The sequence below is a fragment of the Microtus pennsylvanicus genome, chromosome 13 (genome assembly GCF_037038515.1).
Source record: "Microtus pennsylvanicus isolate mMicPen1 chromosome 13, mMicPen1.hap1, whole genome shotgun sequence".
Lineage (NCBI taxonomy): Eukaryota > Metazoa > Chordata > Mammalia > Rodentia > Cricetidae > Microtus > Microtus pennsylvanicus.
In genome coordinates, this window is record NC_134591.1 from 65,044,985 (window position 1) to 65,065,179 (window position 20,195).

The 20,195-nt window shown below is 47.1% G+C and overlaps 1 protein-coding gene across 1 annotated transcript; it reads left to right on the forward strand.

Annotated features, from left to right (window-relative positions):
* The first annotated feature begins 2,209 nt into the window (after positions 1–2,209).
* Positions 2,210–5,859, forward strand: Nr0b2 (nuclear receptor subfamily 0 group B member 2). The gene is made up of 2 exons (XM_075945439.1): positions 2,210–2,769; positions 4,808–5,859. The coding sequence occupies exons 1-2, from the start codon at positions 2,229–2,231 to the stop codon at positions 5,047–5,049; spliced, it is 783 nt and encodes a 260-aa protein (XP_075801554.1). The 5' UTR covers positions 2,210–2,228; the 3' UTR covers positions 5,050–5,859.
* Positions 5,860–20,195: the final 14,336 nt, after the last annotated feature.

Consider the following 20,195-nt stretch of genomic DNA (forward strand, 5'->3'; position numbering starts at 1 on the left):
GTATGGAGGTGAGGCTTGGAAGGCATTGGACCTCACTCCCGGAACCCCAGCACTTGGGAGGCAGACGCAGGAGGACTGCCATGAGTTTAAGGTTGCCTCGGCTACACCGAGTTCCAAGATTACCTGAGCTACAGAAGCAGACGTTGTTTCAATAAGCAAGCAAAAAGAAAGGAAGAAAGAGAAAGAAAGAAAGAAAGAAAGAAAGAAAGAAAGAAAGAAAGGTGGAAAGTAGAACTAGCTTCACTTCATACACACAAAAATAACATATTTGGGGCTCAGAGGTTAAGAGCATTGCCTGTTCTTCCAAAGGTCCTGAGTTCAATTCCCAGCAACCACATGGTGGCTCACAACCATCTGTGATGAGGTCTGGTGCCCTCTTCTGGCCTTCACGCATACACACAGACAGAATATTGTATACATAATAAATCAATAAATATTTTTTAAAAAATAACATATTTTATGTTGTTTACAGCCATCATACCCAATAAATGAAATTAAAAAGGAGCAGCCAGCAGGTAGGTGTGGTAGCTCAGACTTGTAATTCTAGCAGCTGGGTGGCCAAGGCAACACAGTGCAAATTCAAGGCTAGCACCAAACAAACAACAATAAAGGAATGGAGCCTCAGGCTTCCTGTGTCATTTCTAGGAAAGAGATAGACGGGAATGGAACCTCTCGGACCATCCGAGGACCACCTCGCCCAACTCCTTCAGGCCGGCTGTGTTGGGTTTTCTCACTGTGAGTGTTCCTTGCCATACCTGCTGGTCTGTTCTTTTCCTAAGGGAGGCCTGGGCTATTACAGCAGAAGTAGCCTGCCTGCCTGTAAGGTTAGAATGGGACGTGCACTCTCTGCAGTACCTCGCTCAAGTCAGCACCGCAGGGAGACCTTAATGTCTCAGGTAAGACGCCAAGGCTCACAGAACCCTGGAGGCCAGTTGACAGTCACACAGGCGACTGACAAGCGTGGAGCCAAGACCTGATGCCAGGGTGGAGGACTCCAGAGTCTCTCTCTTCTCATCCAGGAGCACCAGGTTGCCCTAGAGTGTGGCGACAGTGAGCCTGCTAGGCAAGGCTAGCCAAGGTCAGGAACCTGACACAACTGAGGACCTCCCATTTCCCTTGTCCCTCGCCTCTAACCACTTGAGACAAATATCCGGGAGAGAGAAGCCATGTGCTGCCGGAGTATGTTTCCACTCACTCCAGAGGCGGGCCACACCTGCAGACCAGGCAGGGATGGGGGGTCAATTCCTCCCCACCAGTGCTGGGAAACTCACACTGAAGTGCACAATTGACCCAGGGGGACAAACAAGGGTGACCTTGAGGCTATCCGTAACTGTGCTCTATCCCTTCCCGTTGGAGTAACTTTAAGCAGGTCAGTTCACCTGTTTGAGTGTCACAGAGTAAGACTCTAATCTCCTCTGGAAGTCCCCAACATCACAATGGAAAGTGACCCACGTCTAGTGTGTCTTCAACAAATGGTAGCCAGGCAAGCTCATGGTTTTTCAAGGGCCAGCAGGACCAGCTGCCCTGGAGCTGTAGGAATGCAGGCTGGGAGCAGGGGGCTCCGAATGGCCTTCCTCCAAAGGGGCCCCTGTGCTGGAGTCCCAGGAAGGGGGCCTTCTAAACTGTACAATGAGTAAAGTCCCCAGGGACTTGGCTCCCTTCCCTGCACCCTGTTGCTCACCAACAAAGGGGGCAGAGCCCCAAGGTTAGGCAAACACAGCCGCGATAAGGCACTTCCAGGCTGGGTCGTGCATTCAAGGCTTTCGCCAGCTTTCCCTGGCTGGCTCCTTGGCTCAGTGAGAACCCTGGTCCTGTGTGCATGAAAGTGGGCACTAACAGAAGCAGCAGTCAGAGCCACTGGCTGGTTAAGCACCTGAGACCTTGGTGCCCTGGGACAGCCTGGGTTAATGACCTTGTTTATACACTTGAGTCATCCGATAAAAGGCAGGTAGGTGGCCCTGTGCCCTGCAATGGCCACTTCATTGACTAAAGCGATAGCAAGGCCACGTGGAGCTCCAGTGCCCCTCCCCCACCATTTCCTCACCAGTCCTGCCAGGGTCAGTGTGTGTATGCATTGTGTGTGTATGTGTTTTTTTTTTTTCAATGAACACAACTTCTGGAGTCAAGGTTGCACGGCCATTCCCCCTTCCCGCCCATCGAGGATATAAATAGCCCCACAGTACAGAAAGGCCAGAGAGCTGGGAAGAAACGGGAACAAGACACCAACCATGAACTCCAGCCAGTCTGGGGGTTGCCCATGCCAGGGCTCTGCCGGCCGCCCAGCTATTCTGTATGCACTTCTGAGCCCCAGCCTCAGGTCCAGGCCCATTGCACCGGCATCTCGCAGCCACTGTCTGTGCCGGCAGCACCGGCCTGTTCATCTGTGTGCCCCACACCGCACCTGCCGGGAGGCTCTGGATGTCCTAGCCAAGACAGTGGCATTCCTCCGGAACCTGCCGTCCTTCTGCCACCTGCCCCACGAGGATCAGCGTCGGCTGCTGGGGGGCTGCTGGGGCCCTCTCTTCCTGCTTGGGTTGGCCCAAGATACTGTGACCTTTGAGGTGGCTGAGGCTCCGGTGCCCAGTATACTTAAACAAATCCTACTGGAGGAACCCAGCAGCAGTCCCCAGGGTACCCAGCAACCAGACCGGCCACAACCCTCACTGGCTGCTGTGCGGTGGCTCCAGCATTGTCTGGAGTCTTTCTGGAGCCTTGAACTGGGTCCCAAGGAGTATGCCTACTTGAAAGGAACCATTCTCTTCAACCCAGGTGAGTTTCCAGACACTCATGGCTGGTGACCAAACTGGGAGTGTATAGGACCCATCCAGGGAAAGAACCTTCTTGGGGCTTGACATCCATTGTCTCTTTGTATCCTTGTTAGCCTCAAATAGATATCTCCCAAGAGAGACACAGAGAAGTTAAGTAACTATCTGAAGGCCACACAGCAAGGTAGAGGTGGCAGAGCAGGGCTGGAAAAGCAAGCCAAGCAAATGCAAAGATTGATCTTTGCAGCTGCACCTGAGAAATTTGCCCCGACTCTCGGGGACTTTGGGAGGGTGGAGGGAGTAGGGGAAACCTCAGCCACGTGGCAACCACATCTTCCTGCACAGAGAGGTTCTAAAGGTTAAAATCCTCTGTGGGTTCAGAGAGGCCACACAGAGCAGAAAGATGAAAGAATGAGAGTGAGCACTCCTTGGGAAATCCAGCCAAGAGAACAGCAATGGGTGGCGGGGCCGGACGATGCCAAGACCTGAGGCGGAGTCTCGGCAGGACACTCTAGCTGGCCTAGACCTCACTACAGAGCAAGTTGACCTCAAACCAAGACTATGCTTGGCACGGGAAAATATTCTTTGTAGCTTTGAAGAAGATAAGAGACAAGCCTTGAAAGTTAAAGTATCCTGCCAAACAGCAACAACAGCACCAAACAGCCACATGCACTTACCATATGTCAGGACACAGGCTAAGGGTGTGACAAATATTGGTTTGGTTAAACCTCATAACAATCGTGGGAGACAGGTACCATCATTATCCCTGCTTGGCAGATGAAGAAACTGAGGCACAAAGATTAAACTCCTCATCTAAGGTCACTCATAAAGACTAAACTACTTGTCCAAGGTCACTCAGCTAACAAGTGGCCGCACTGGGATTCAGACCCAGACAGCCTGGTTCTGTTTTGTTTTGTATTTTTTTTTCCAATACAGGGCTCTTCGTATAGTTTTGGCTGGCCTTGAACTCACAACTCACAAAGATCCACCTGCCTCTGCCTCCTAAATGCTGGGATTAAAAGCTATGCGCCGCCACCACCTGGCTCTTTTTTTTTTTTTTTTTTTTAGATTTAAAGGCTGGTGGCCCATACCTTTAATTCCAGTACTCCAGAGACAGAGGTAGGGGGATCTCTGCAAATGCAAATTCAAGGCCAGCCTGGTCTACCTATCAAGTTCCAGGACAGTCAGGGCTACACAGAGAAACTCTGTCTCAAACAAGAAAGTAGGAAAAAGATTTACTATAAGTAAATCTTATGTGTATGATTTTCTACCTGTATATATGTGCCTCATTTAAGTGGGAGCTCACGGAAGCCAGAAGAGGGTGGAAGGAACTGGAGTTATAGGCAGTTGTGAATCACAATGGAGGTAGGAGCTGGACCCAGGTTCTCGGCCATAACAGTAAGTGCTCTTAACTTCTGAGCCATTAATGTCGTTCGTACATCATAGTCATCATATCCGGATCATCTCCTTCCAGTCTGTAAGTGGATGGATGAATAAAATGAAGGAGATGCTGGGCGGTGGTGGCGCACGCCTTTAATCCCAGCACTTGGGAGGCAGAGGCAGGCGGATCTCTGTGAGTTCGAGACCAGCCTGGTCTACAAGAGCTAGTTCCAGGACAGGCTCCAAAACCACAGAGAAACCCTGTCTCGAAAAACCAAAAAAAATAATAATAAAAATAAAATAAAATGAAGGAGATGGTGCAGAGAGGGCCAAGGCATGGAACTCATGAGTAAAGTATTGCCTCCTGAGCAACAGGTCCTGGATTTGATCCCTAGCACCACCAGACAATTAGGTCTCTGTAAGGGCTGGGAATGCAGTTCAGCCGTACAACTCTTGCCTAGCATATTAAAGGAGCCATCAATGTACAACGCAGTTGCAGAAGGCCTGCCTAGCGGGCACAAGCATGCGCGAGGCCCTGCGTTGCACCCCAGCAGGTGAGGGGAGGGAACTGCTAGCATTCTCCCACCCTGGGCTAGCCTGGGCTAGCCTCCACAGAGCAGCCGCTTACCAGCCCTCTTCGCTCTCTTCTCCCTCTACCGCAGATGTGCCAGGCCTCCATGCCTCCTGCCACATCGCCCACCTGCAACAGGAGGCTCACTGGGCCTTGTGCGAAGTCCTGGAGCCCTGGTACCCAATTAGCCAAGGCCGCCTGGCCCGAATTCTCCTCATGGCCTCCACTCTCAAGAACATTCCCTGCAGCCTGCTGGTGGACCTCTTTTTCCGCCCTATCATCGGAGATGTTGACATCACTGAACTGCTCGAAGACATGCTTTTGCTGCGGTGACCTGCAGAGTGGGGTCTGGAGCTTCCAAAGGGGAGGAGCTCAACTCCCCAGATGTAGCCCTCACTTCAGCCACAGCCCCAGTTTGGACTTCCTTGGCTTGGACACAATGTGCTACTAACTGCCTAGTAGGCCCTTGGTGGCCTCCCAAAGCCTCTGGGCCAGGGCCAGGGATGGGAGCATGAATAAGGCTGTGTACATCAAGCCAGAACTCCTCCTGACTTTGTATAGAACTAAACTAAGTTATTGGTTTTTGTAATAAAAGGTATGACCAACTGACACCATAGTTGCCTGTAGAAGGGACGAGCCAATCTCCAGGGTGCACCCTACTCTTGCCAGAGGGGACTCCTGGAAAGGAACCAGAGACCAGCTCCTTAATGTTCTAGGGCAGGATGGTGATGTCAGTGCGAGGGATAAGCTTTGTTTTACAGCTGAATGAGAAGCCACCAGAAAGCCTCTTCTCACTTCTGCCACCTTCGCGCCCTTCTCCCTGAGCAGAGGGACTTTCTGTCCCTGTCTCCAGGTTACTGTCCCCTAGAGATCGTCTCTTACCTCGGAGATATTGGGATTGCAGCTAATCACAGAAATGCCCCATTCCCAAAGTAGACAAGACCACTTTACTTTCAAGAATTCTTGACCCTCAGAGTACCCCCTTCCTGCAATTGACAGAAGATACTGGTCCTTTACTCTCCCAGCACCAAGGAACAAAGCAGCCAGAGCTGCCCCAAAAGTAACTTAGAAGCTGAAGCAGGCAGAGGTTTAACTATGGTATGGTCACCCGCAGTTATTAAAGTCTGAAACCACTGTGTCCTGAGTCCCTGAGTTCCCTTCCATTGTGCCTCTGCCCTGCCCCAGACCTGGGACCCTCCTCCGCTCAGAAGGTCATCCCGTTGTCCTGGTCATCTAGGCTGTACTTGGTCAGGCTACAGCCTCCAGCCCTGCTCCATTCAGAGTCTGGCTAGAGTCTGTTTTGATTGGTTAATGTCTGTGCCTCAGTGTTTGTGAAATATTTTGACCCGGTTATCCTGGGTCAGGGTGACTGACCTGAAGGGTGGGCAGGAGGAAATGATAACCGCACAGCTGCCTATAGGACTTCCAGCCCTCCTCCTGTGCTGAGAAGACTCCACCCCTTCACCTCCACAGTTTGGATCCTTCTCACAGGGCCAAGTTAATTATTGCTCAGAGAGAGGTCATTCTCTCAGGGGCAACAGCCTAGGAGTCACCACTCAGGCCTGGCTCTAAAGCTCCCAACCTAGGACCATGCCGCCTGCCCGTTATGGATACCCAGTGCCAGCACCAAGGACAACCCTGTGCCTTCCCCCAACCCCCTTAGTATAGAACCACCCAGCTCAGAGGCCGCAACGATTCACAGAACTCAGATGTGTAGCTCAGGGTCACCCATACAGACAACTCTCCCTCACACATACACACGCACAAAACAGACCCTCCACTGACCCCCGCATAGTACTGGGAAGCATGTAGCAGCAGATCCCCCCCCCACAAAGCACATATATGTACCCAAGTCACACAGTCAAAATACAATGCACCCGTGCACCCAAAAGTGGGCCTGCTGCTTGAAGACACCTCCAATCTGCATATACTTCCTATTTATCTTAATTTATTTATTTTTTGGGGGGGGGGGTTGAGACAGGGTTTCTCTGTGGCTTTGGAGCCTGTCCTGGAACTAGCTCTGTAGCTTCTGTGGTCTCGAACTCACAGAGATCCGCCTGCCTCTGCTTCCTGAGTGCTGGGATTAAAGGCGTGCGCCACCATCGCCCGGCCTTATTTTATTTTTTAATGTCTATGATAGTTTGCCTGCATATGTGTGTGCATTGTGTGCATGCCCAATGCCCTCAGAAGCCAGAAGAGGGCAGCATAGAACCCCCAGATACTGAAGTTAGAGATGTCTGCGACCCACCATTTGGGTGCTTGAAATTGAACCCCAGTCTTCTGGAAGAACAGCCAGTGCTCTTAAGTGCTGAACCATCTGTGAGGGTCTCAACGGCCCCATAAGCTCGTGTTTGATTACATGGTCCCCAGTTGGTGAAACTGTATTGCCTTGGTGGAGATGTGTCCCAGAGGGTGGGCTCTGAGGTTTCAAAAGACTCACCCTATTCCCGGTTAGCTCTCTGCCTGCTGCTTGCAGATCAAGATGTGAACTCCCAGCTGCTGCTCCAGTCACCTACCTCTGCCTCCGGCATAAGCTCCAAGCCTCTGGAACTATAAAGAATTAAATTCCCTCTGCTACACCTTGTCTTGGTCACAGTGTTTCATCTCAGTAGAAAAGTAACTAAGACACCATTTCTCCAGCCCCAAGCCGTTTTCAAATGAGAGGGAGTCTTATTATATAACCCTGACACGTGCTGGGATCACACACGTGCGCTATTACACCTGTCTGTGGAATGTGCTGTTCATCCACTCCCACATCACAGTAAAGAGAAAAGCAGACCTCACTAGACACAGAGGCTAGTGCCGATCACCCCAGCACTCTGGAGGCTAAGGCAGAGGGGTTGCCAAGAGTTCCAGCTACATGGCGAGTTCAAGGTCAGCTTGCCCTATCTAGAGAGACCACATCTGGAAAAAAATTTAGGGAAACAGGTGTGGTGGTGTGTGCCTTTAATCCCAGAGTTTGGAAGGCAGAAACAGGCTGATTCCTGAATTCAAGACCAGCCTGGCCTAAGGAGCAAGTTTCAGGACAGCCAGGTCTACACAGAGGAAATACTGTCTCAAAAAACAAACAAACAAAACCTAGTCTGATGGTGGTGGCAGGGCCTTTTTTTTTTTTTTTTTTTTTTTGAGACAATGTTTCTCTGTAGCTTTGGAGCCTGTCCTGGATCTAGCTCTTGTAGACCAGGCTGACCTCAAACTCACAGAGAGCTTCCTGCCTCTGCCTTGCAAGTGCTAGGATTAAAGGTGTGTGCCGCCACCACCCAGCAATTGTTTTCTTTTCTTTTTTTTCTTGACTTTTTGAGACAAGTTTTCTCTGTATCTTTGTAGCCTGTCCTGGAACTCACAGAGATCTGCCTGCCTCTGCCTTCCTGAATATTGGGATTAAAAGCGTGCACCACCACCGCCCGGCTACATCTCTGTGAATTTGAGACCATCCTGGCCTACAAAGCGAGGTCCAAGACAGCCAAGGGTACACACAGAGGAACCTTGTCTCGAAAAAATAAATTTAATTTGGGCTGGAGAATATAATTCAATTGGTAGACCATTTGCCCAGTATATGCAAAATCCTGAGTTGACCTCCAGCCCTGTAAGTGAGGCTTGGTGTATATGTGCTGCTTTTATTGGTTAATGAATAAAAAAGCTACTTGGGCCTATGACAAAACAGAATAGATAAAGACAGACATTTCAATATTATATTTAACATTTCCTCCTGTCAAAATATAAAATAATAGAACTGGGTTAATTTAATATATAAAAGTTAGTTAATAAAAAACCTAAGATATTGCCCAAGCAGTGTTTTAATTAACACAGTTTCTGTGTGATTATTTTGGGTCTGAGCAGCCAGGAACCAAACAAGCAACCTTCATCTAAAGAGGTTCACCTCTAATCTGAGCACCTGAGAGTGGACACAGGATAAACAGAAGGTCAAGATCATCCTTGGTTACATAGTGCGTTCAAATCCAGCTGGGGCTACAGGAGACCACGTCTCAACAGGTGAATGACCGGATGAACGCGTGTGTGGGTGAAGGGGTAGAACCTATCCATACATCTCCACGTTGTTCCCAGAATCTACAGTCCAGGACAAACTGCTCTGCCCAGTATTCAGAACTTGAACTAGATAGTCGCTTATAGTGACCTTTTACAATGACCTGGACACTCATCTTCCCAGCCATTCCCCACCAGGCAAGCCCTAGAGAAACCTTCTAGTGAAATCCTCTTTGGAGCTGAAAAAGCCCCTCATCCACCCCTCCCATCAGACTTCCTGACCTGGACTGAGCCACCCACCTCTCCCTGCCTGACCTCCCTCTAGCACATCCCAGCCCCTCCCACAGTGCTGAGACAAGGGGTGTTTCCTCCATGTAACCTGATCAAGGGGATTCAGGCACTTGGGGTCATCCTCTATCTTTCATGCCTTTTCCTCAATGGCCTCTATTAGTTAACTGTGGCACCAACTTCCCGTCTCTCACTTTCCTCTTCCAAGGCCACCAAGTATTAGGGAACAGTCTCTTCGACACCCCACACCAGCTTTTCCCCTCAACTTACTTCATTGTTCCATCATCCAAATAACTTTTCTTATTAACTTTGTCTCGTTCCTTTCTACATTTTCTGCTATCTATGTAGTCAAGAAGTATTGATGTGGGATTCCCCTCTGTATGGTGAGAATATGTTTTATTGTCATTGGTTAATAAAAAAGCTGCTTTGGGCCAATGGCTTAACAGAATATAGCCAGGCTGGGAGATATATATATAGAGAGAAAGAGAGTAGGTGGAGACAGAGAAAAGCCATGTAGCCACCACAGGAGACAGACTCTGGACGCTGGATAAAACCTTACTGGTAGGGCCACAACCACATGGCAATACACAGATTAATAGAAATGGGTTAATTTAAGATATAAGAACTAGTTAGGAATATGCTTAAGCTACTGGCCAAACAGTATTGCAATTAATATAGTTTCTGTGTAATTATTTTCGGATCTGGGTGGCTGGGAACAAACAAGCAGCCTCTGACAACAAAGTATGATCTCTCTGTCTCCTTTTTTGTTTTTTCTGTGTGTATGAGTGCAGATGTGTTTGGGTCTGCTCCCTCACCCATGTAGCGAGTCATCCCAGCATGACTTTCAGGAACTGGTTCTCTCCTTGTACCATGGGATAGGAGAGGGGTGGAACTCAGATTCGAAGTCTGTACCATGAGAACCTGGACAGGTTGAGCCATCTTTCTGGCCCCACTTCTGCTTCTGGGTTCTTATCTCTCTGGTCACTCCCTATGGCCTCATCTGAACTCTTACACTAGGAATGCGAAGAAACCTGCTGGGGTATGGAACATCCTGAAATCTAAAGCTAATCAAAATCACTGTCCATGCTGAGACTTGAGCTTAGACTTCCGTGATGATAGAGGCTGAATCCTTGCCATCTGCACAGACAGGAGTGAGTCCCAGACAGAACAGGGCAGTCTGGTGTCAGCGCAGCCAAGGCTGATTGACCACCTACTTCTAAGCCAGGATCCCTGTCCTCAGGCTTAGTCAGGGATGACTCACAGAAGAGCTGGAGAGTGCCTGTGGCTCCAGGGCAGCCTGGGTACTGGTTTATGGCCATCATTAGCTCTATCTTCATTAGCCAAATCACTCTATCAGACAGCCAGCAGCTGCCAACTGACTGTCAGCTGACTGTGCTGTGCCCAGGTGTGAGCTACCCTGCCCTCGGGGCCTCTGTGCACCCTTGAACCTTTGACTCCGGGACAAAACATGAGGTGTTCATCAGCGTCACTCCGTGTCTCCTGACATTTCCTCAGGTCAGAGTCTGTGTTAGATGTCAGGGGAAGGACCCAGATCCTGGCCTTGTAAGCACTCTTTCCCCTGGCAGATGAAGACACCCAAGTAATTATAACACCACAATGATCTGAACCACGTGGGAACAGCAGTCACAGGGAAGAATCACTGTGCCCCAGAGGTAGAGAAAGTGCTTCCTTGGGTGCTGACTGTCCTGAAAAAAATATTTCTTTTTGCAAAGTTGAGACATTCCAGAGGGAAGAGAGTATGCAATGGCACAGAGGTGCCAGGGATCAAGGAATGCTTCCTGAATGTGACCTGGGACCTCGTGGGCCTGGGGGCAGCAGGAGATGGACCTGGGGGTGTGGACAGGGTTTGTATCCCAAACAACAGTAGAGAAAGGAAACACCAAAGGAATCTGGTGGAAGAGACCGGTGACAGTCTGAAGGGAGTCATGGTCAACAAAGGGGACTTGGTGCTCATTACGGGGCATGGCTACGGGAAAATCAAAGCTGCACTATCTTTATGAGCCAGGGCAAACCAGGTGTGTGGCTCACACCCGTAGTCCCAGAACAGGGGAGGCGGAGGCAAGAGGATCGGTGATCTAAAGTCAGTCTCTGCTACAGGACACAGTTAAGGACAGACAGGGGTGTGGGAGGCTCTGCCTAGAATAGCTCCTCCAAATGCCTGTGCCATGGGACACACACACACACACAATCACACAGAACCAGGCTACGTCAGAGGTAGAGTGTCATGAGGCCCTGAGGTAAATCCTCAGCACAGGGGGAAAAAAACATTTAATAACAATATCCCAGGACTTGGTGGCACACATCTTTAATCCCAGCACCAGAGAGGCAGAGGCAGGTGGATCTTCGTGAATTGGAGTCCAGCCTTATCTGCACAGTGAGTTCTAGGACAGCCAGGGCTACATAATAAAGAGACCCTGTCTCAAAAGAGACAAATGACAAACCTAACGAAAATACAATACCCCAGAAAACTTCAGACCTACACCCTTCTCGAAGTTTTCCACCATACTGATTTCTAGACTCACAAAGGAGCGAGGAGGTGGCACCCATCAGCAGCCCCAGCACTTAGCTGGCGGTGGCAGTGCACGCCTGCCTTTCATCCCAGCACTCAGAAGGTATGAACGGAGGAGGAGGAGCAGAAACTCGAGGTGGTACCCTGGGTAAAAGTGCTTATTGTGCAAACTTGATAACCTAAATTCAACCTCTGGAACCTTGTTGTGGAAGGACAAAATCAATTCACAAGGCTTTTGACCTCTGTACCCTCCCTGTAGAGTGCGTTCCCACATGTCCCCACACATAACGACAACAAAATAAAAATTAAATTTATCAAGTTCAAATGGATCAAAGGCCTCAACATAAAGCCAGCCACACTGAACCTTATAGAAGAGAAAGTGGGAAGTACACTTGAATGCATTGGCACAGGGAATCACTTCCTAAATACAACCCCAGCAGCACAGACACTGAGAGAAACGATTAATAAATGGGACCTCCTGAAACTGAAAAGCTTCTGTAAAGCAAAGGACATGGTCAACAAAAAGTCAGCCTACAGAATGGGAAAAGATCTTCACCAACCCCATATCAGACAGAGGACTGATCACCAAAATACACAAAGAACTAAAGAAATTGGACACCAAAAGAACACATAATCAAATTTAAAAAAATGGAGTACAGACCTAAACAGAGAACTCTCAACAGAGGAATCTAAAATGGCTGAAAGACACTTAAGGAAATGTTCAACATCCTTAGTCACCAGAGAAATGCAAATCAAAACAATTCTGGTTTCCATCTTACACCTGTAAGAATGGCCAAGATCAAAAACACTGATGACAACTTATGCTGGAGAGGTTGTGGGGAAAAGGGAACACTTCTGCATTGCTGGTGGGAATGCAAGCTGCTACAACCCCTTTGGATGTCAGTGTGGTGATTTCTCAGAAAATTAGAAAACAACCTTCTTCAAGATCCAGTAATACCACTTTTGGGTATATATCCAAAGGATGCTCAATCATGCCACAAGGACATGTGCTCAACTATGTTCATAGCAGCTTTGTTTGTGATAGCCAGAACCTGGAAATAACCTCGACCCCTCGACCGAAGAATGGATAAGGAAAATGTGGTACATTTATACAATGGAGTACTACACAGCAGAAAAAAATAGTGACAGTTTGAATTCTGCAGGAAAATGGATGGAGCTAGAAAACATTATTTTGAGTGAGGTATCCCAGACACAGAAAGAAAATTATCACATGTACTCACTCATAGGTGGTTTTTAAACATAAAGCAAAGAAAGCCAGCCTACAAACCACAATCCCAGAGAACTTATACAACAATGCGGACACTAAGAGAGACTTACATAGATCTAATCTATATGGGAAGTAGAAAATAGAAAAAGACAAGATCTCCTGAGTAAATTGAAAGCTTGGGGACCTTGAAGGAGGGTTGAAGGGGGGAGAGGAAAGACAGTGAGGGGAGCAGAGAAAATGTAGAGCTCAATAAAGATCAATTAAAAAATTAAATTTAAGCCGGGCGGTGGTGGCTCACGCCTTTAATCCCAGCACTCGGGAGGCAGAGGCACGCGGATCTCTGTGAGTTCGAGACCAGCCTGGGCTACAAGAGCTAGTTCCAGGACAGGCTCCAAAACCACAGAGAAACTCTGTCTCGAAAAACCACAAAAAAAAAAAATTAAATTTATTCTGCACCCACACACCCATGTTCATGCAAACAACCCTAATTAATGAAATGGGTCACACATACATGCATGCATTCATGAAAATTTAAAGAGAGGCTTGGAAAGGAGAAGGGATTTAGTGTGAGGTTAAGGGATAATAGGATAATGAACTCAAGAAATGAAACAACAAGGTGAATTTGCTCAAAGAATATTATACATGTATGCAATTGTAAAAGAAAATAAAAATTTTAGGACCGGAGAGATGGCTCAGAGGTTAAGAGCACTGACTGCTCTCCCAGAGGTCCTGAGTTCAATTCCCAGCAACCACATGGTGGCTCACAACTGTAATGAGATCTGGTGCCTTCTCCTGGCATTCAGACATACAAGCAGACAGAACACTGTATACATGATAAACAAATAAATAAATCATTTAAAAAAATTTTAGGATAAAAAAAGACAGGTCTTGAAAAATGGCTCTGAAGTTAAGAAAGTAGTCTACTCTTCCTGAGGACCCAAGTTCAGTTCCTAGCACCTCAGTCTGGCAGTTTACAACTACCTGTAACTCCCTCCCTGGGGGATCTGGCGCCCTCTTCTGGCTGTCACCAGCATCTACACACAGACACACACACACACACAGACACAAAGGTCTATTTGCTGTTGTTACTGTTTTTTAGGTGCTTGCTACCACACTCGGCAAGATTTTGTTTATTTTTATTTTAATTATATGGATATATGGATATTGTCTACTTGTATGTTTGTGCAGCTTGTGAGGGCCGCACCCATGGAGGCCAGAAGAGGGTGTCAGATCCCCTGGAACTGGAGTTAAAGGCATTGGCGTGAGCTGCCACGTAGGGACTTAAACCCAGGTCCAGTACAAGTGCAGCTAGTGCTCCTCACAACCGAGCCAGCTCTCCAGCCCCCAAACGGTTTTCTTAATCTTCAGAAAATTGTGAAGTCCGTGGTCAACCTCAGTTATAGAGTTTGATGCCAGCCTGAGTCAGGTGAGATCATGTCAAGAAACAGGAAAGAAAGAAAGAAAGAAAGCAAAAAACTTAAAAATGGAATTTCTCATCTTATATGCTTCTGTGAGATCTACATGAGATATTTCCCGCTTTTCTTTCTTTCTTTCTTTCTTTCTTTCTTTCTTTCTTTCTTTCTTTTTCTTTCTTCCTTCCTTTCTTTCTTTCAGACAGTGTTTCTCTGTGTAGCCTTAGCTACTTAGCTGTCCTGAAACTAGACCAGGCTGGCCTCAAACTCAGAGATCCATCTTTTTTTTAATATTTATTTATTTATTATGTATACAATATTCTGTCTGTGTGTATGTCTGCAGGCCGGAAGAGGGAACCAGACCTCATTACAGATGGTTGTGAGCCACCATGTGGTTGCTAGGAATTGAACTCAGGACCTTTGGAAGAGCAGGCAATGCTCTTAACCACTGAGCCATCTCTCCAGCCCCACAGAGATCCATCTGCCTCTGCCTCCAGAGTCCCAGGATTAAAGTCGTGCACCACCACCGCCCGGCCTGTTTACCATGTTTTTATTTTATTATTTATATTTGCGGGTAGTCTACCTGCACGCTTGTCTAGTGCACCGCTTGAGTCCCTGATACCGTTTGAGGCCAGAAGGACCTCAGATTCCTTACAGAGGACCGTGATCTGTGACGTGGGTGCAGGGAACCTCACCCAGGACCTCTGGAAGAGGAGCCAGCACTCTTCACCTTTGTGCCATCTCTGTAGCCCCCCATTTGTCTTTTTCACTCAGTGATGTCTCCGCGTCACCCAACTGTTCTGTGTGACAGTGACTATTGATCGCCGTTGTTGTAAAAAAATCTCATTTCTGCCACTCATTTGCCTATTATGCTGATGAACATATGGTTTGCTTCGCATTTTATGAATATTACAAATTAACTTGATTGAGCGGCGGCTGCTTACTTGTTCATAGCTGTACATTGTATTTGCATGTACACAGATACACTCAACAATGCAGGTGTGCGTTTACATCTGTGCATTGTATTTGCATGTACACAGGTACACTCAGCAGTGCAGGTGTGTGTTTACATCTGTGCATTGTACTTGCATGTACACAGGTACACTCAACAATGCAGGTGTGCGTTTACATCTGTGCATTGTATTTGCATGTACGCAGGTACACTCAGCAGTGCAGGTGTTTGTTTACATCTGTGCATTGTACTTGCATGTACGCAGGTACACCCAGCAGTGCAGGTGTGTGTTTACATCTGTGCATTGTATTTGCATGTACACAGGTACACTCAACAATGCAGGTGTGCGTTTACATCTGTGCATTGTATTTGCATGTACACAGGTACACTCAGCAGTGCAGGTGTGTGTTTACATCTGTGCATTGTACTTGCATGTACGCAGGTACACCCAGCAGTGCAGGTGTGTGTTTACATCTGTGCATTGTATTTGCATGATGCAGGTACACTCAGCAGTGCAGGTGTGTGTTTACATCTGTGCATTGTACTTGCATGTACGCAGGTACACCCAGCAGTGCAGGGCAGGTGTGTGTTTACATCTGTGCATTGTATTTGCATGTACATAGGTACACTCAACAATGCAGGTGTGTGTGGAGGCCAGAGATCAGAATGTCTCCTCTATCTCTTCTGCATCTTTAGATGAATTTTATTTTATTTTATTTTATTTTATTTTATTTTTGGTTTTTCGAGACAGGGTTTCTCTGTAGCTTTGGAGCCTGTCCTGGAACTCCCTTGGTAGACCAGGCTGGCCTCGAACTCACAGAGATCCGCCTGTCTCTGCCTCCCAAGTGCTGGGATTACAGGAGTGTGCCACCACCGTTTAGATGAATTTTAAAAGTAAATTTATTTATTTTTATTTTATGGGCATTGGTATGTTGCCTACATGTACGTCTATGTGAAGGTGGTATATCCCCTGGACCTGGAGATACAGGCAGTTATGAGCTGCTATGTGGGAATTGAATCCAGGTCCTCTGGAAGTTAAGAGTACCCAATTGTCTTAACTGTAGAGCCATCTCTCTAGGCCCCTTTACTTTTTTTTTTTTTTTTGAGTCAGATTTTTTCTGTGTAGCACTGACTGTCCTGGAACTAGCTCTGTGAACCTCAGACTAGCTTTGAACTCACAGAGATCCCCCTTCAAGGCACTGAGATTAAATGAGTGAACTATCACCACCCGGACTATGCAGTATTTTTTTTTTTCGGTTTTTCGAGACAGGGTTTCTCTGTGGCTTTGGAACCTGTCCTGGAACTAGCTCTGTAGACCAGGCTGGTCTCGAACTCACAGAGATCCGCCTGCCTCTGCCTCTCGAGTGCTGGGATTAAAGGCGTGCACCACCACCACCCGGCTATGCAGTATTTTTTTAAGGCAAGGTCTATTGCTGAATCTGGAGTTTGCTTTATTGGCACACTAGCTGGCCAGCCAGGCTTGGATCTGCCTGTTACTGTTCTCTAGCTGTGGGGTTACAGGTGTGAGCCATCATGGCTGCTGTTTCTGTGGGTAATGAAGCTATGAACTCGGGTCCTCGTGCTCGCTGAGCAATGACCTCACGCACTGAGACAGGTGCCCTGCCCCTCACCGCATGCTTTTCAATACACAGCTCTTGGTAGACCACTGGCTACAGAGGATAAGAACGACCAAGTCACAGACGTGTGCTCAGTTTCGTTAGATCTTGTCGGTTTTCCAAAGTGGTTCTACCAATCCATATTTTATCAGATTTTAAAATCCAGACATTAAAATGGGGGGCCGAGATGGCTCAGTGGCAAAGGTGCTTGCTTCAAGAACCCAGAGAACTGAGTTCAAGACCAGGGACCCATGTATAGAAGGAAGGTGAGAACAGACTCCACAAAGCTGTGCTCTGACCTCCCCATGGGTGCCATGGAACGTGTACCACCATACACACAATAAATCAATAAAATCCAAACATGATGTTCACACCAAAAATTATATCAACAGTCATTAGAGCTTTTTTTTTTTAGGTTGGACATGGTGTACACACCTGTAATCCCAGCATTTAGGAAGCTGAGACAGGAGAATTGCCAAGAGTTCCCACCATCCCATACTACATAGCAAGAATTGTATTTGGGGGCCTAGAGAGATGGCTCAGCGGTTAAGAGGACTGCCTACTCTTCTAGAGGTCCTGAGTTCAATTCCCCGTCACCATGTGGTAGCTCACAACCATCTGTAATGAGATCTGGAGCCCTCTTCTGGCCTGGAGGCATACATGCAGGCAGAACACTGTGTATACTTAATGAGTAAATAAATACATCTTTTAAAAAAAGAATTATTTTTTGAAGCAGGGCGGTAGTAGTACATGCCTGTAATCCCAGCACTTGGGAGACAGAGGCAGGTGGATCTCTGTGAGTTCAAGGCCAGACTGGTCTACAGAGCGAGTTTCAGTACAGCTAAGTGGCTAGGGCTACACAGAGAAACACTGTCTCAAAAAACCAAAAGGGGAAAAAAAAGAATGATATTGGAAGCCAGGTGTAATGATATATCTTTTCTTTTTTAAAAAAATATTTATTTATTTATTATGTATACAATATTCTGTCTGCATGTATTCCTGCAGGCCAGAAGAGGGCACCAGACCTCATTACAGATGGTTGTGAGCCACCACGTGGTTGCTGGGAATTGAACTCAGGACCTTTGGAAGAGCAGGCAATGCTCTTAACCGCTGAGCCATCTCTCCAGTCCCCTCTTTTTTTTTCTACCAAAGTCACTATCTTAATCTTTTCTTTTTTTTATGTGCATTGGTGTTTGGCCTATATGTTTGTCTTGTATGAGGGAGTCAGATCCCCTGGAATTGGACTTACAGAGAGTTGTGAGCTGTTGTGTGGGTGCTGGGAATTCAACCCAGGCCCCATGGAAGAGCAGTCAGTGCTCTTAACCACGGAGCATCTCTCCAGCCCATGATGACACATCTTTCATACCAACACTTGGGAGGCAGAGTTCTGTGAGTTCGAGGCCAGCCTGGTCTACAGTGTGAGCTGTAGGATAGCCAGGGCTACACAGAGAAACTCTGTTACAGGCCGTATCTACAAAACACAAAGGATAGCAGCCTAGTGGCCCCCACTGTCACATCAGTCATTATCACCACCAGCCTTGGAGGCTCTTTCTCCATCATTCCCCCCAAGGCCAACGACTATCCTAATTTTCAGTTAATAGTTTCTTTGCTTTCTTTCTCTCATTTCCCCCCATTTATGATTAAGACAAATTTATGCTCTGTAGTCAGCCCCCTGCCTCACCCTCCTAGGTACTGAGACTATTTGAGTACCCTGGGCTTTTTCTGGTTTAAAGATTATTTATTTATATATCCCTAAATTCTGTTTTTAGTTTGCAAGTTTGACCTTTATATAAATGAAATAATTCTGACTTCTCCATATAGACCTGAGATTTTGGGGGGGAGAGGGGTGGTATGTATGTATGTATGTATGTATTTATTTATTTATTTATTTATTTATTTTTGATTTATCAAGACAGGGTTTCTCTGTGTAGCCCTGGCCATCCTGGAATTCACTCTGTAGAACAGGTTTGGTCTTGAACTCACAGAGATCTGCCTGTTTCTGCTTCCTGAGAGCTGGAATTAAAGGTGTATGCCACCACCACCTGGTTTAAGCCTGAGATTATAAGTACAAAATGCTGATGTTTTACAGCATCTAATGAACGTGGATACTGCCATACACTATCAAGTGAAGAACAAGAGAACACCAACACTAGACTCATTTTAAGGGACTTTAAGGATTAGCAAAAAGGAACTATTGCAATTCCAAGGGCAGGAATCATTGCAGCGAGGAGGGGTTCGGACCCTGACTATGACATCATCTTCAAAGGTCTTCCGGGCAAGGGTCTCAGGTGAGAGTTATTAAGAGCTGTGGGAGAGGAAGCCCAATCTATGAGGGGCTTTTGAGGAAGAGGAAGGAAGATCTGACTCAAGCTGAGAATGGGCCAAAGTTCAGAGATCCAGCCAGGGAGAAGGAAGTTAATCCAAAGCTTGATTGGCAGGGACAAGAAGGTCAGCTAAGCTTTTATGAGGCAAAGGACTGGAATTTGGAATCTGTCTGGTCTCCTGGAGGGTAAACAATGACTCATGACTCTTAGTAACTCTGATGAGTTGAGCTGCTCTTTATAGTAAACTGTGTCCAGGAACGTGGAAGAATGGTCTGGGGTCCTTAACCCCCAATGCTGTGCTGGATCCCAGAGCTCTGGCCAAGTTTCATGCTTTCAGAATATTGCATGGCAAAGTCATGCAAGACCTCTTTTTATTTTTTGAGGCAGGCTCACATGTAGCCCAGGCTTGCCTTAAACTTGTTTTTTTGTTTGTTTGTTTGTTTGTTTTTCGAGACAGGGTTTCTCTGTGGTTTTGGAGCCTGTCCTGGAACTAGCTCTGTAGACCAGGCTGGTCTCGAACTCACAGAGATCCGCCTGCCTCTGCCTCCCGAGTGCTGGGATTAAAGGCGTGCGCCACCACCGCCCGGCTATGAGCTTCTTTTTACAAGAGCATGGCTAAGGGGGTGTTTACAGGAGCATTGACACCTTACCAGGGGCTACACTACTAAAGAAAATGCCTCTTCCTCCTTTTAGTGTGACTTTTCTGGAGGAAAGACAGGGAACCAACGATAAAGTCTGCATAAAATTAATCAGCAACCATTCTCTTAGTGTCCAGCATGGTAAACTAATGAATTTATTGGAGTTTATTCACAGGAGTATGTGTGAGGGTTTCTTATCGTCGTTTAGATGACTTAAAAGCAGTCAATTGCATTACGGAAATGTCACCCCAGCATAAGTGATGACTTACAAAAGCTGCATCCCTGCAGTTCCCCACTGTACTTGCAGGCAGCTAGACAGGTTAGAAAGTCTTTTTTCCCCAGCACCCTTACTGCTTATCTCCTTGAGGAAGACTTTGTGAATCTTGTATGTTTTAGGAACTGAGACTTGTGAGTTGTTTACTTTTCTACATTTTATTTTACACTTATGGTTGTTTGCCTTGCACGTGTATCTGTGTATCATGTGCATGCCTGGTGCCCTCAGAGGAC